The sequence below is a fragment of the Geotrypetes seraphini genome, chromosome 2, assembly GCF_902459505.1.
Source record: "Geotrypetes seraphini chromosome 2, aGeoSer1.1, whole genome shotgun sequence".
Lineage (NCBI taxonomy): Eukaryota > Metazoa > Chordata > Amphibia > Gymnophiona > Dermophiidae > Geotrypetes > Geotrypetes seraphini.
Window position 1 is genome coordinate 363,399,270 of NC_047085.1, and position 16,996 is coordinate 363,416,265.

At 40.8% G+C, this 16,996-nt stretch overlaps 1 protein-coding gene across 1 annotated transcript in view; it reads left to right on the top strand.

The window, feature by feature from the left end:
• ITGA9 (integrin subunit alpha 9) overlaps positions 1–16,996 on the top strand; it is a 589,864-nt gene that overhangs the window by 190,590 nt on the left and 382,278 nt on the right. Inside the window, exon 15 of the mRNA XM_033930560.1 lies at positions 7,389–7,549. Within this exon, the coding sequence (XP_033786451.1) occupies positions 7,389–7,549 (161 nt within the window). The remainder of the gene's footprint in view (positions 1–7,388; positions 7,550–16,996) is intronic.

Here is a 16,996-nt window from a genome sequence, read left to right on the forward strand (position 1 = left end):
TAAAACCGTTCTGAGCTCCCCTGGGAGAACGGTATAGAAAATTGAATAAATAAATAAAAAAAATACATCCCTCGTATATGCACTAAAAGGAAATCACTTTTTAATCTCTTGAGTGCATAGGATGGATCTCCAATATAAACAAATGTACGAGTTCACTGGGGTAATCCTGAGAACCTGACTAGCTGAATTTACCTTCACTATGGGGTTTCAGTAGTGCTACCCTATGTTTTCTGGGTATGTGCTTTTGTGTATGAATATCACAAAGCAATCTTATAAATGCCTACTTCAGCATGTAAAACAGCATTATGCATTCTCAAGTTGCATATAAAATTGCCATCATCAAGTTATGTGCACTTATTCCAGTGGAATGGAAAAAGGGGTATTTACTAGCGACCATGACGAATAATAATAATAATAATAATTTTATTTTTATATACCGCCATACCAAAAAGGTTCAAAGTGGTTCACAACAAGAAAAATTAATACATACAGTGTAAATAAAATAGCATGAAGGTAAAAACAAACAGATAAAATTGGAATACATAAATTAAAAGCATAGATGATTTAAAACGGAGCACATTAAGATACCAACCTATCAGACAGGTGTGTCTTTAACAGTTTTCTAAAATCAAAATAAGAAGTAGCATCTAGCATAATTTTTCCAAGCCACGTATTCAATTTGACGGCCTGAAATGAGAAAGTTCTCTCAAAGAACTTCTTATAATGACAAGATTTAGTGGAGGGATAATTAAACAGGTTTATCCTACGTGTACTCTTGTTGGAGTGACTCAAAGAGAAATGAGGGGCAAGATAACCTGGTAACATACCAAAAACTGGTTTAACTGCTGCCTGATGGTATTTTATTGTGCTTTTCTCTCTTTGTGTGTGTGATTTTTTTTTTTTAATGGAGTTCCATTCCTTTGCTTTATTTTGTTTATTTTAAACTGCTTTGTTCTTGCAAAAATTAATCGGTATTATCAAATTTGATAAGCTTAAATGCATTCAAGCACAAATATGAAATAGAAGTTATGAACATATATAAAAATCATACATTTTTCAGAAAGAAACACATAAGCCTGACAAAATGAAAATGTTTTGACCTGTCTCTGAAACATACCTAGGTCAGTTATATCTCCAATAGCAAATGGTAATGAATTTTGTCCCTTGGCGCTCTGATCTCCTCTCATGGTTTTCAATATCACCTTTATGCTGACGACTCCCAGATTTACCTTTCTACACCAGAAATCTCTATAGAAATTAGGCCCGAGTTTCAGCCTGCCTGTCGACGACATTGCTGCCTGGATGTCCCACCACCACTTAACACTGAACCTAGAATGAGCTACTTATCCTTCCACCTAAACCTACCTCTCCTCTCCCTTGCACTCTCTTTTTCAGTGGATAACACTCTCATCCCCCCTGTCTCATCAGCTTGCAGCCTCGGGGGTGGGGATATTGTGTGACTCCTAACCCTGTACAGTTGTGTTCTAAATGTTACACTTTATGCTCCTTCACACCCTGCTGGATATGTGTTACTTCTCCTGTGGTCAGAGAATGCTCCAGAAAGCAGGAATAAACTCAGTTTAACTACGTTCAGAATCAATTGCTAGAAAATTTTCACTTATACATGGATGTGACCAGCCAACGCAAGAAAGCTGTTCTAGAAGCTTTTGCTGGTACATTCCAAATGTATTAAGTCTGCATTCTGCCAATCATTGCTGCTCAGTATAAACCCACTTAATCTGCAGAGAATTAAAATCACACAGGGGATGATTTGCTGTCAGTCCAACATGTGTGGTGGTCTACTTCTGGCAGCCTGCTCATGGTCTGGATTATATAACTGCCTCAACTTGTAAACCACTCAAATATTCTAATACATTATCTGAACTGATCCTGCTAGTCACCTTGCTCTCTTCTCCTGCACTTAAAAATAGGCATCCCAAAAGTTTTGTTTTGATTTCTGTGTTGTGTAAAGCATTGTTCATTTTGTTTTGGGTGATCTTCATTTTTATTTTGGGAGGGGGGGGCAGTGTCATTAAGAGTGCACACTTTTTTGAAAAAGTGTGCCCTTTTTGCAAACAGTATGCACTCTTTCCCAAATAGTAAATACACCATTATCGGTGAATGAAAAATATACAAAATATGTTTTTTTTAAATCTTCTCATTTTCCTTTGTTAATGACATGCAATGAAATGGAGCATGTTGTTGACATTTTCTATGTCGTTACAAACAGCCCAAGTTCAGGAAAATCAGCAGGCTAAACGGCATCCCTGGAGGCTGGGGTAGGATCTCTTTGAGTTATGTGATTGCTGCAGCTAGACGTAGTGTAGCACATTGGTCCTCCAATCCCATCCTCCCATCCTTGCATCCTGGGTAGACATCTGGCTTTCCCATGTAACATCTATGACATCAGATAGAAATATAGAAACATGATGGCAGTAAAGGCCAAGTTGCCCATTCAGTCTGCCCATCCGCAGTAACCATTATCTCTTCCTCTCGCTAAGAAATCCCACATTCCTACTCCAGGCTTTCTTGAATTTAAACACAGTCTCCATCACCTCTTCCGGGAGACTGTTCTACGCATCTACCACCCTTTCTATAAAAAAGTATTTCCTTAGATTATTCCTGAGCCTATCACCTCTTAACTTCATCCTATGCCCTCTCATTCCAGAGCTTCCTTTCAAATGAAAGAGACTCGACTCATGCACATTTACGCCACATAGGTATTTAAACATCTCTATGTTTGGTGCTGCATTACTTAATAAAAATTATCTCAGGGCTCTAAAGCTATACAGTATAGGTTATTAGTCTAAGTTGTGTCATGTGCCATATTCTTGCTTATACACACATTTATTTATTACTTTGATTTCTTAATTGTTGCAAGAATAATGGTGATCCCCCATAAAATTCTCATATCCAACAGAGCAAGGCTGCCATATTGTACAACCTGAGATCCATTTGGCAATTTGCAATCATCAAATAATCTACAAGATATTCCAGAAGTTATGCCATTAATAATTATCCCAGAGCTTTTTTTTAAAAAAAAAAAAAAGAAGAAAAGGTGCTACAGGAAAAAGTGACCAACCAAGAACCTGCTCCCACAATAGACATGACCTCTGTAATCAGACATTAAGGCCCCAATGCACAAAAGATTTCCTTGCAAGTAAGAGGGAGGGGCCAATCAAGGCCTCTTCCATTGCATCCCAGGATGCACTGGGAAAGGGAAGGCTCGCCATTTTGAAGAGGCAGGCCTGCCAGCAGGAAGAAATGGGCATCCATCGTGCTGGCCTTCAACTTAAAGGTCTGGGGGTTCGGTGGGGGCTGCTGGGGCAGGGGACCCTGGTGGCAGGAGAAAGTAGGCATTCCTTCTGTTGACCTTCAGTTTAAAGGTTCAAGGGCTCGAGGGACTGTCGGAGGACACTCCCCAGTGGCAGGAGGAAGTAGGCATCCCTACTGTCAATTTAAAGTACAGGGGGTCGCGGTATGGCAGGAGGGTAATTTTTTTAAATAAGCAAAGCACAACAGCTGCACCCATAAAAAAAGCTGCTCTCCCTGCCCCACAGGGAATGTACGACCTGATTCCTCAGCGGACTTCCTCCCCTGCTCAGCAGTTGATTCTGAGGTTCGCCGTCACTACAGGTTCCCATTCAGTATCTGGAGAGTTGTCTGCAGCACCTTCAGGAAAAAGAGAGACCAAAGAACTAGACTTAGAGATCTCATTGTTGCCTTTGGAGGCTGTTTTGCCATCGCACCCTGCCTTGTCTACGGCTCAGCATGGGAAACCATGTGTGGATAGTCGCATGGGGAAACCCTGTACTGAAAGGCTGTTGCCACGAGAGGTTCAGAAGAGCAGAGAGCTCTGTGAGTAACCACAGAGAGCAGTGTTCAATTGTTGAAGCCAGCAGTGGTAACCTTAGAGAACATTTGGGAAGCTCTCTTGAAGCTGAGCATTACAATTTCTAAATCTTCACAGGAGGTTGCTGTTCTTGCGAGTACTGTGGATATTTTGGGCAAAAAAATAGATGGCACAAAAGAAGAATTTACTTTTGAATTGAAACAAGTCAGGAATTGTTAAAGATAAGATTTTTCTTAATAGAAAAATTGATCAATTAGAGAATTATAACCATAGATTGAATTTACATCTTTTAAACTTTCGAAAGTCTCTGGGAATAACTCCTTAGGAAATATTCAAGAAATTCTTAATTGCCAGTAAAGAAAGGAAACCCAGAGACAGAATAAACTAATTTAAATATAAAAGAGGATTTGAATGTTACAGACTTACTTGAATCTACATTATTTGAAACATATGAAAGAGCTATTTTATTGGTTTCATTTGTTTTTGAACAAGATATTAATGTAGTGCTTAGATTATATTTCATAATCCTCAAGTACAGTACTTCCAGGAACCCCTGTGAATTTCAAAAAACCGCAAAGGCGTTTTTTCGCCTCTCAAATGGCAAGGAAAGTAGGAGAGGCCAGCTGAAGAGGCAGGAGAGGGCAGTTGGAACGCCGGCCAGTGAAGAAAATCACTCGCGGTCTGCTCCGACTGCCTCTTCCTGTAGTAAAGTCAGGCTACACCAATCAGGAGCTGCTTTGAACTCCTGATTGGTGTAGCCCGACTTTACTACAGGAAAAGGTGGTTGGAGCATAAGAACATAAGAATTGCCGCTGCTGGGTCAGACCAGTGGTCCATCCTGCCCGGCAGTCCGCTCACACGGCAGCCCCCAGGTCAAAGACCAGTGCTCTAAATAAGTCCAGCCTTACCTGTGTACATCCCAGTTTAGCAGGAACTTGTCCAGCTTAGTTTTGAAACCCTGGAGGGTGTTTTCCCCTACAACAGACTCTGGAAGAGTGTTTCAGCTCTCCATCACTCTCTGGGTAAGAAGAACTTCCTTACATTTGTATGGAATCTATCCCCTTTCAACTTTAGAGAGTGCCCTCTCGTTCTCCCTACCTTGAAGAGTGTGAATAGTCTGTCTTTATCTACTAAGCCTATTCCCTTCAGTATTTTGAATGTTTCGATCATGTCTCCTCTCAATCTCCTCTTTTCAAGGGAGAAGAGGCCCAGTTTCTCCAATCTCTCACTGTACGGCAACTCCTCCAACCCCTTAACCATTTTAGTTGCTCTTCTCTGGATCCTTTCGAGTAGTACCGTGTCCTTCTTCATGTATGGCAACCAGTGCTGGACGCAGTACTCCAGGTGAGGGCACACTATGGCCCGGTACAGCGGCATGAAAACCTTGTACGATCTGTTCATGATCCTGTTCGTTATCATTTCTAGCATTCTGTTTGCCCTTTTTGCCGCTGCAGCACATTGTGCAGATCGCTTCATCGACTTGTCGATCAGAACTCCCAATTTTCTTTTCTGGGAGGTCTCACCAAGTACCGCCCCGGACATCCTGTATTCGTGCATGAGATTTTTGTTACCGACATGCGTCACTTTGCACTTATCCACGTTGAACCTCATTTGCCATGTCGATGCCCATTTCTCGAGCTTGATTATGTCACTTTGTAGATCTTCGCAATCCCCCTGTGTTCTCACTACTCTGAATAACTTCGTATCGTCCGCAAATTTAATCACCGCGAATGAGTGAGTCTGTGATTCGCGAACTGCGACTTCACGGGGGAACACTGTATTATTCTATGGGAAAAATGTTTGGATGTTTCTAGATGTGACAAGACAAACACAGGAAAGAAGGACATTGTTTTTGGCTTTGAGATCCGAAACGGTGTCTCTCGGTGCTTCCTTTTTGCTGGCTTATCTGTGGCAAATTCATGATTAAATATTTAGGAGTGAAATTTTTTTTTTCCACCTGAACAGCTACAAGCCTTTCTGGATATGAAGAAATTAGTTTCTGGAACTGTTTAGTTGATATAGAATGGCTATTAAGAAAAGTGGGACTTAAGCTGCAATGCCAATTTTTATTTATGTACCGGTATATATTTCTAATTTGAAGTTTTGTTCACTTCATTAGGACCCTTCCTCTATGTCTAGTGATCTAATGATGATATATCGAACATTTCTTTCTTTTTCCTTCTTTATAACGATATTTCTTTCTGTATTTCCTGAGCAAGGTTATTCTTGTGAAAGAATTGATTAAAACATAAATAATAAAAAAAATTACCAAACCATTAAAAACCAATTAAAAAACCATTTTTTTATTACTAATTAAAGTTGAATGCAGATATCCACATGGCAGATAGCAATACCTAAGTCGAGATGCCCTCCAACACCTAATAATGCCTACCTGTAAAGTAGTCGTGGTTAGGGGCAGAAAATAGGTGTGGTAGACAAAGGCGTTGCTAATATGCGAGTTAGGCGCTGGTAAATTGGTGTACAGATGTTGTTAAGAAAATACCTCCATGAAGTAAGGTGGTGGGGGATTAATTTAATTTTATATTGTGTGGTGCTTTGATTTTGGAATGTTTATAGCAGGGGTGTCCAACCTACGGCTTGAGGGCCGCATGTGGCACCGTGAAGGATTTTGTGCGGCCCCGGTCGAGGGTGATGCAGTGTTTTCCTCTGCTACCCCCGGGTGTTTACTGTCTTGCCGTCTCCCTCCTCTGTCTTGCTGCAGCGTTTGTGCGGCTCCAGAAACATTTTTTCGGCCAATGCGGCCCAGGGAAGCCAAAAGGTTGGATACCCCTGGTTTATAGTTTGTATTTAAATGTTCTAGATTGCACTGTGCAACCGTAACTAATATTCCCCCCATTTTACTAAGCGTTGGTAGAGGTCTTTACCTCTGAAGCTGCTCCGACGCTCGTTGAATTCCCGTGAGTGTCAGAGCAGCATTGGAGCATTTAGTGCCCCAGGTCACGTTAGAAACCTCTACTGCAGCTTTTTTTTTTTTTTTTTCCAATTCTTTATTCATTTTTTCATCTTACACCAAGTGAACAATATTACATCAGTTAATTCCTATACATCACTTGAAAATTATTTCTTATTATTCTTTCAATACATATATTTAAATCCCTCCCATCCCCTCCCTTTCCATAAATAATGTAAATCAAACATATCATACATGTAATGTGTTCAAAATAATAATAAACCAATAATGTAGCAATATATCCCCCCTTCCCCATTATTCTAATTATATTTTTAGTGTATAAAGGTGTCTACTCATTACAATATGTTATCAATGGTCCCCAAATTTTTTTGAAATTGTTATAATTTCCTTTTTGCATGGCAATTGTCCTTTCCATTTTGTATATATGGCATAATGAGTTCCACCAGAAGGTGTAATTAAGTCTGGTATAGTCTTTCCAATTTCTGGTAATTTCCTCTACTGCAGCTTAGTAAAAGAGGGTCATTGTGACTAAAAAGAAAAATAAACAACTCTCTCATTATTTACGCGGTGTGTTGTTGTTTTTTTTCTTTTTTCTAATTCCAGGTCTAATATATAGTTTGGTGGCAGATGTGGCAAAGAAAGAACAAGGCCAGCAGGCCAGGGTTTATTTTGTGTCTTCTGGAGAGTCCATGGGCCAAGTCACAGAGAAGATGCAGCTCTCATACATGGAGGAGAAGTGTGCGCACTATGCAGCCTACGTGAAGGTCAGTTGGTTTTATTTCTCCATCTCAGATGTTAAGTTAACTTGGCTGTCACTGTTTGTTCTAAATATCCTTTTGGAATGATATCCATGGAATATCAGACCAAGTGGATATCTGCTTATGCCACTTCATATGTGTTTCTGGATGGCTAGCTTTGCTTTTAGCACCTTTTTTGAGAATTATTGTTCGTTTGCAGATGCAGTTTATCTTTGGAAGATGACTAGGGGTAGTTCTTTATTTGCCGCCTAATCATATCTTACTTATGTGAGCTTTATGTTTCTGTCAATATAAGATACCCTACTACTTGGCAATGCCATTGTTCCATTTTCTTGCTCAAATTCTTGATGATGGTGTTAACATTTTATGATTAGTAAAATGATAGCAACAGAGGAGCTACACTGTATTAAAAAAAAAAAATAAAAGCTTGACCACTTTCAATACAATGTGAGATATATCACGCTGATTAAGGGGAAAATTCATCAAAGGGTGCTAACCGATAACGCATGTTAACAATTAGCACACACTAAGGGCTCCTTTTACAAAGGTGCGTTAGCGTTTTTAGCGCACGCACTGGATTAGCACACTATAGCGTGCAGTACTCAAAAAACTACCGCCTGCTCAAGAGGAGGTGGTAGTGGCTAGCGTGAATGGCATTTTAGCGTGCGGTATTATGCGCGTTAAGGCCCTAACGCACCTTTGTAAAAGGAGCCCTAAATGCTACAACGCCTATGGGAATATAATGGGTGTGGAAATAAACACAAGCTTGTGCTCAGTTTAACAATTGTTTATTAATATATTATTGATATATGAGGACACAGAAGTCTTAAAGGCAGACATAGTATGTTCTAAATTCTGGACAAAAGCCAGCCCCTTATATAGGGAATTTGGCATCTTAAACACGTGGATCACATGTACCTGTAATAATGAATCTATTTTTATATATTCATGTGACCACGTGTTTAAGATGTCTGTTATTTTCAGTTAACGGAGTTTTTAGGTAGTTGAAACTTTGCTCTACATTTTTACATATTTGTATGCATTGTTACTTGGGGAAGGAAGAGCACTTTCTATTAAAATACTAAAATTTACAGTGTTTCAGGAAAGAAGGATCTCACAAAAATAAAATATTTATCAAACACTTTGGGTTTTTACATGGGACTTATAAAGATCGGCAGAAAAAATGGAAAAAACCCCAATTTCTTAAGCACAAAGTATGCAACAAATAGGAACAATATAAAAGCTTTAAATAAATCAACCATACAATGGATATTAAAGCTCTCACATTAAGTTTTTAGTAATTTTCACATATATTCTAGCACCCGTTAATCTAACGGGCTTAAACACTAGTAAATATATAAAAATAGATTCATTATTACAGGTACACAGGTTAGTTTACTCTTCCATGATACTCTCCTTCATCCCTTTGACGTCTGGAAGCCTAGTATTTATTAGGGTTATAAATTGGTCACTACCCAAGAATCAAGTGACTTATTATGGTTTTCCTCTCCAGAAGGGCAGTGAAATGCAGATTCAGCAAAGAGGTCATACATAGTCCATGTAGTTTACGATCTTACTAGTTCCAGAAGAATCCTAGCTTAATACTAAAGATACGTTAATAAGTATATTTCTAAAGTGGAATTTTTCCAGTTCCACAGGTGTCTTAGCATTTAGTGCACGCTAAAAGTAGTACACGCTATATCAGTTAGCACCCCTTGATGAACTCCCCCCCTAAATTTGCAATAACCTCACCTAAACAATGTCACAACCTCCTAGTGATTACCATCATGATACGTGCAGATGCATTTTCACTTTAAACAAGTTACCATGTTTTTCCAGAAAAGGGATGGAGGAGGGTACACATAGAATATATTTTGAAGAAATTGCGATAAATGGGTTCAACTGATTGCCAGTCAGGAAGCAGCAGAGTATAATCAGTTTGCATTGAAGAAAACATCATGACAGCTGAAGAACCAGGTTGATATCTTTAGGAGAGGTGGCCGGCGTGAGTGTAGGCTTATGGAAATGTATTTAGGTTTATATATACCAAATTTTATGTTTAAATCATTTTGATTAATTTTCAAAGAAATGCCATACAACTCAAAAACAGGAACATCAGCATGATAACAAAAAATTACTATATCCCTCCCTCCCCGTTATCCTTTTTATGAAACAATCAGTTTTATTAAAGAAACAGTACAATAATGAGGCAATATGAAATATACAAGGAGATACCCTCCCCCCATTTCCCCATCCTACCCACCCACCTAGTACAAGACACAAAACAACATAGGAGTGAAGGAGTCAAAGTGTCCCCAAATGCAAGCCAAGTCCATTTAAATTGACGTCCATTCAAAGAATCCAAGTCCCGGATCTGGACCCGTTCTAGTTTAAGTAAAGTCAACATCTGCATCCTCCACTGCAGAAGCAAGGGAGGGCTCTGAAGAAGCCAATTAAGCAAAATTACTTTTTTCTCCATCAAAATCGCCCTCTTCAGAAAAAGTCGATAGCCCCGCGGCTTGGGGGTCTACAAGGAATACTTATCAAACAACAGAAGGGGATCCATCCCTATTCCACAAGTCCAAAGAGAAAATATGTCTGCCAAAAAGTCTTCCAAAGTCTGTTTAAAGAGACAAGTCCAAAACATATGCCCTAGAGAAGCAGGTGTGTGGGCACACTTAGGGCAGGTACCAGTCTGTGAGAAGCCCATGTATCGGGCTCGTTGAGGAGAGATGTAGAGGCACAGCGCAAACTTGTAATGTTGTTTCCAATGTAATACATTAGCAGTAACTTTAGTATAATTCAGTTCATACTTTTTGTAATCCAAGAGAGATAATTGTATAGTAAGATCCGCATTCCATGCTGCCAAGTTCTACAGTTTAATCTCGCAAGTACCTTGAAACCGCTGTGCTCCCAGAGTGAAACAGGTGGCCAATTCATCCTGAACATCATTGGTCAGATCCTCCCACTGGAGGCTCTGAATGTAGTGCCTAAGTTGCAGATAGGAAAAAAATGTCCCCAAGTGACAAGGAGTATTCCTCCCAAAGACTTGTGAAAAACTTCATGTGGCCTTCTTCAGTGAGCACATGGGACAAGAAATGAATGCCCTTCACAAGCCAATGTTGAAGCGTGGAGTTCATGTGTCCTGGAGGAAAAGCTGGGTTACCACAAATAGCAAGATAAGGAGTTACAGCAATGGAAAATCCCTGTCTCTTACAAAGTCATCGCCAAGTGGCAACAACCGCAGACAAGAGACCGGACATCTGCAGTGTAGCGGGGGGGTTAAGACCCATCTTATGCAAGTGACAGCTAAAGTGTCACAGGCCCATCAAAGCCAATTCCACAGCTGTTATTGAAAAGTCATGTGATGTTCCATACCAGTCATTAATATGCCGCATGGCACATGCAACAGTAAGGTATCTTATATTCAAAAGGCCCAGTCCCATACCAAATTTTATTGAAGTTGGTCAAATTTTGACAGAGTTGTATAGAAAAGAATCTTTGTATAACTTTTTTATATAATAAATTCAAGCAAAAGAATAAATCCATACTGTATGTAATCAATGCAGAACTGTCATGACTGTCATGTACAGGCATTCACTATAATCTTAGATTTTCTTTATTCTCATGGTTCTTTTGTATACATTTACTTTATGTTTGCTTCTACCAAGGGTCTTTGTATTCACATTAACTTAGATGGATGGGCTTGTGGATTATATATATATATTTGTCTTTACTGTGGCTAAACATCTGCTTACCTGAGATTATAGTCTAGGTAAATGTGAATGGCAGCCAGACATGGGGCCTTCACAAATACAGGGATCAGACAGTTTAAACCGGAAAAAAAGCTATTTGTATAATGCTATCTCATGCAGTTGGATTTCCATATAAGCCTTAGAACCCCTCCAAGGCTGACGGGACTCCCATGGGGATGGACCTGGGGTTCCTATCCCGAGGCCTACCTAATTTCCGGTCCGGGTCCGGCACCGAGCTGAGCTCCCAGGTTCCAATAAATCAGCAGCAACAGCCTCTGTCATGTAGTCAGTGAGCTCAGCACGTAGGCATACAGACTCTGTGTGCCTACGTGCTAAGCTCCATGCCTACGTGACAGAGACTGTTACTGCTGATTCATCGGAAGGTGTTACGTGCAGGCTACAGCGAGCAGACAGAGTCCTCCTCCTCCCCCCGAGACAAACCCGAAATGAGCTGTTAAGTTAACTTCACCGATCACATGCAGCATGCAGGGCCCGGTTCTGCTGCAAGAGCTGTGATCTGTGGCTCAGAGCTGAGCGGGGATCGGTGGATGCCAAGGGCTGCTGAGCCGAAGCTGCGAAAGCCCAGCGAGGAGCTGCAACCTGGGATCTTGGACTGCAGCGAGCGAGGATGAAAGCTGCTCTGCCGCTACAGGAATGATCCATAAGAACATAAGCAATGCCTCTGCTGGGTCAGACCTGAGGTCCATTGTGCCCATCAGTCCGCTCACACGGCGGCCCAACAGGTCCAGGACCTGTACAGTAATCCTCTATCTATACCTCTCTATCCCCTTTTCCAGCAGGAAATTGTCCAATCCTTTCTTGAACCCCAGTACTGTACTCTGCCCTATTACGCCCTCTGGAAGCGCATTCCAGGTGTCCACCACACGTTGGGTAAAGAAGAACTTCCTAGCATTCGTTTTGAATCTGTCCCCTTTCAACTTTTCCGAATGCCCTCTTTTTTTTTTATTATTCGAAAGTTTGAAGAATCTGTCCCTCTCTACTCTCTCTATGCCCTTCATGATCTTATAAGTCTCTATCATATCCCCTCTAAGTCTTCTCTTCTCCAAGGAAAAGAGTCCCAGTTTTCCCAATCTCTCAGCATATGAAAGGTTTTCCAAACCTTTTATCAGACGTGTCGCTCTCCTCTGAACCCTCTCGAGTATCGCCATATCCTTCTTAAGGAATGGCGACCAATATTGGATGCAGTACTCCAGATGCGGACGCACCATCGCCCGATACAATGGCAGGATAACTTCTTTCGTTCTGGTTGTAATACCCTTCTTGATTATACCTAGCATTCTGTTCGCTCTCTTAGCGGCTGCTGCGCACTGTGCCGTCGACTTCATTGTCGTGTCCACCATTACCCCCAAGTCCCTTTCTTGGGTACTCTCATTCAATAACATCCCTCCCATCGTATAGCTGTACCTCGGGTTTCTGTTTCCCACATGTAATACTTTAGATTTCTCAATGTTGAACTTCATCTGCCATCTCGTCGCCCATTCCCCTAGTTTGTTCAAGTCCCTTTGCAATTCTTCGCAGTGCTCTTTAGTCCGAGCTCCACTAAATAGTTTGGTGTCCGCAAATTTTATTATCTCACACTTCGTCCCTATTTCTAGATCATTTATGAATATATTAAATAGCAGTGTCCCAAGCACCGAGCCCTGCGGGATCCCACTTGTGACCTTCCTCCAATCCAAGTAGTGGCCCTTCACTCCTACCCTCTGTTTCCTACCCGCCAACCAGTTTCTGATCCATCTATGTACATCTCCTTCCACCCCATGGTTCTTCAGTTTCCGGAGTAGGCATTCATGGGGCACCTTGTCAAAGGCTTTTTGGAAATCTAGATATATGTTGTCGGGCATGGGGCTAGTGGGCAGGGGCGAAAGATGGGAAAGTGATAAATGCTGGACCATGGTAGGAGGAACCAATGGACAGCAACAGAAGAATTTACAGAAAATGGGAAAGCAGAAAAAAGAAACTGGGACCAACTTGATGAAAAAATAAGATTCCAGACAAGAAAGGTAAAAAACGGAATTTATTGACTAAAATATGTTAGTTTTGGGAAATGTATATAGCAGATGTCTTTGTATTGTGTTCAAAAGAAAAGGAAATGCATTTCTGGTTTTATTTCTATAGTGTTGAAGTACTTGCTGACCCTTGCTGTGGCTGGTGGGGATCCCCAAGCACCGTCAGTAGAGGACCTCCTCTAGAGATGGTCAGAACTCCCCTCCACCAAGCGCAGCAGTCGCTGGCAGCATCCATGAGCCACTGAGGTGCCAGCATCTATGACTCGGACGCTACTGCTGCCTGCCAAGCTTGGCAAAAGGGACCCCCGGCCAACTGCAGAGGAAGTCCTCAGCTGACAACTTGAGGGTCCTCATCAGCTGAGTATTTATATTTTATATTTACGTTAAAGGCTTTGGTAGAAACCCATTTACAAAGTATGTATTCTTCTCAATTAATATTTCCAAATTAATTAAAGTGTCTTTGCTTATTTGTAAATGGGTCTCTACCAGAGCCTTTAATTTAGTAATAAATGAAATAACTACTTCTACAGTTTATAGGGGCAAGTGGGGATGGATTTGATACGGGTGGAGACGGGTTTGACTCCTAGTAGGGACGGATAGGGATGGGTTTGATTCTACCGGGGACAGGCTTGATTTCTGTCTCCACACAACTCTCTAATAAGCCTAAACCTGTCTTCTCTCTTAGGCAGACAAGCCAGTCAACATATGTAATCCTTCAATGTAATCGCCATAAAGGGCTGGTATTAACAGGTGTGACAGTCAAACAGAGCTATGGATTCTAGCAGACTTCGCTCCATGTATATTCAAGTCTGCCCTACCTCTAGTCACCTTCTCAGGAGTCCTCCAGCTATAGCTGGCCAGATTTAGAATCTTCCTTCAGCTATTGACAGTAGAGAATAGAGACTACCCTCAGCCACCTCTAGCAGGCATAGAGGGCCAGTTTTGAAAAGGACGTCTAAGTCCGATTTGGACGTTTCCCACTAAACATCCAAAATCGGAAGCACAGAAATATCCATTTTTGAACGGGGCGTCCAAAGTATTTTTTCTTTCTTTTCTTTTTTTTTTTAAATCAGCTACTTGAATATCTTGGCAGCCAAAACATCTATACCGCCAGGATGTCTAAATTTATTTGTCATTTTCGACCACAAACATATCCAAGTTAGAAATGTCCAAATCAGCACCATTTAGACACGGGAGGAGCCACCATTCTAATGCATAGGTGGAGAACAAGGGCCTCAATCCAGTCGGGTTTTCGGGATTTTCCCAATGAATATGCATGAGATCTATTTGTGGGGTCGGGGGCAGAAGAGGGTGGGGTCGGGGGAAGAATGGGATGTGACTGGGGGGGGGGGTGGAACAGGATGGTGCAAAGTGTTCTCTTTTTTTGAAGAGGAAATCTGATAACCCTAGCCTGGACTCTGTCCTACTGGCTCTCGCTACTTGAACCATGCCTTCTCTACTTCTGAGATGATCCTGTGAGGCAGTGTTTTTAAGGGAGGCTAGCATTTTCCTATACACTCCTTTACAAGCTCTTTATTCCTTGTATTTTAGATGCAAAGTGACCTCTAGCTCTATGCTAAATGCTTCCATGTTAACTGGACCAGGTACTTATAATAATAATAATTTTATTTTATATACCGCCATACCCAAAAAGTTCTAGGTAGTTCACAACAATAAATTGTAATACAAACAATGCAAATCACTGAAAATCAACACATTATATGCATATAATATGAGAAAAATACATACATGCTATATAAAGAGGGTACAACAATCTTAAAAGAATAAAAGATTATAATAATAAAATATGTTAAGAACTCAGCCTGTGTTAATCTGAAGGTTGACTTAATGCACATCCTGCAATGCAAAATAGTGATAATTCCCCCCCCCCCCCAAATGTTGCTGTACAAAAATTTGGAGCTACTAAAGTTATAGAAACTTAGAAATACAGAAAATGAAGACAGATAAAGGCCATATGACTCCTCCAGTCTGCCCATCTATATCATCTACTATTTCTTTTTTCCTTCTGAGAAATGCCACATGCTTGTCCGTTGCCTTCTTGTTTCCATCACCTTCACCGGGAAGTCATTCCACCCTTTCTGTAAAGAAGTATTTCCTTAGATTACTTTTCAGTCTATCTCTTCAACTTCGTCTTATGCCCTCTTGTTCCAGAGCTTCCTTTCAGTTGAAAGAGACTTGCCTGCTGTCCATTTTGCCAAAGAGATATTTAAATGTCACAGTCATATATCCTCTCTCTCGTCTTTCTTCCAAGGTGTACATATTGAGGCCTATGAGTCTGTTTCTATATGATGAGAACCCTTGACCAGTAGCTGCCCTTTGGGGGCCGGTTCTATCCTTATATTTTTTTTGCAGGTGCGCTCTGCAGAATTGTACACAAAATTCTAAATGGGACCTCATCAGAGACTCAGAGACACTATCACCTCCTTTTTCCTGCTGGCCATTCCTCTTCATATAAATCCAAGTGTCCTTCTGGCTTTGGCTGTCACCCTTTCTACCTGTTTGACCATCTTAAGATCATCAGAAATGATCATCCCTAAGTCTTGCTCTTCTTTCAAGCAGAGAAGTATTCCCTCCTCCCCCCCCAAAAAATGGTATTACTCTCTTGGGTTTCTGTACCCCAAGTAGAAGATGCTACATGTTCCAGCATTAAATCTTAGTTGTTAGTTTCTGGACTATTCTTCAAGCGTTGCTAGGTTCTTCCTCATGCTATCCACATCATCATGGGTGTCTACCCTATTAGAGTTTGTAAGTCTCATGTCAACTGCAAATTTTACTGCAGCTTAGTAGAAGGGCCACATAGTTTTGCTTTCCTGGGTGGATGTCCTGAAAATACGACAGGCTGGGTGTGCCCCGAGGAATGGGTTGAGAAGCATTACCTTAGGGAACTCAGCAGAGAAATCATAATTGCATCTCTATTCATGTAGTGTTATAGAATCAGGTCTTGCTCAGTATCCTCCCCTCCCCCTCCTATAGAGCTTCCGCAAACCTGTCCTGAGGAACCCCTAGTCATAGAGTGAATGTACATTAAATAAATGTCCACACATAAGGAACAATTCTGTAATTGGGGGAAGGGAGTTTAGCGTCTACAGTGTATACAAATATAGTTCAGTGTTATTTAAAATTTTTTAATAGCCTGGTTAGTTTTTATTTATCTTAGGATGGCATTATGTTATATATTTATTTACAGTATGTTGCTGCTATTTGTTAATTGAATTTAAATGTCCCTCGCCTCAGGCTTAGGCTATTTATGCTGTAAAATGGTGCTATTGTGACATAATGGAATGGACTCGCCTAGAACCTGTACTGTATAAGTGTGATTAAGAAATCCTGATTAGATTAGATTAAAAATATGAAGTGGGTTTGCAGCAGGAGTCACCTGAGGACTCCCATCTCATCAGAGATGATCAGAGCTAGTCCTGGTTTTCCCCTACTACAGCTAAAGGTGCTGTTTGTCTTAGAAAAAATCAGATGCAAATTGGCAAAGAGTTTGATGACTAAAAGACAGCTTGTAACCATAAAAAAAGAATGGCTAGACAGATAGAGCTTTCAAAAATTTAAACATTTGTCCTACTTTAGTAATACAATAAAATGGAAAATGGACATTGCAATCTTTTTTTTTCCATGACTGCTTGTTCATTTGTTTAAATAAA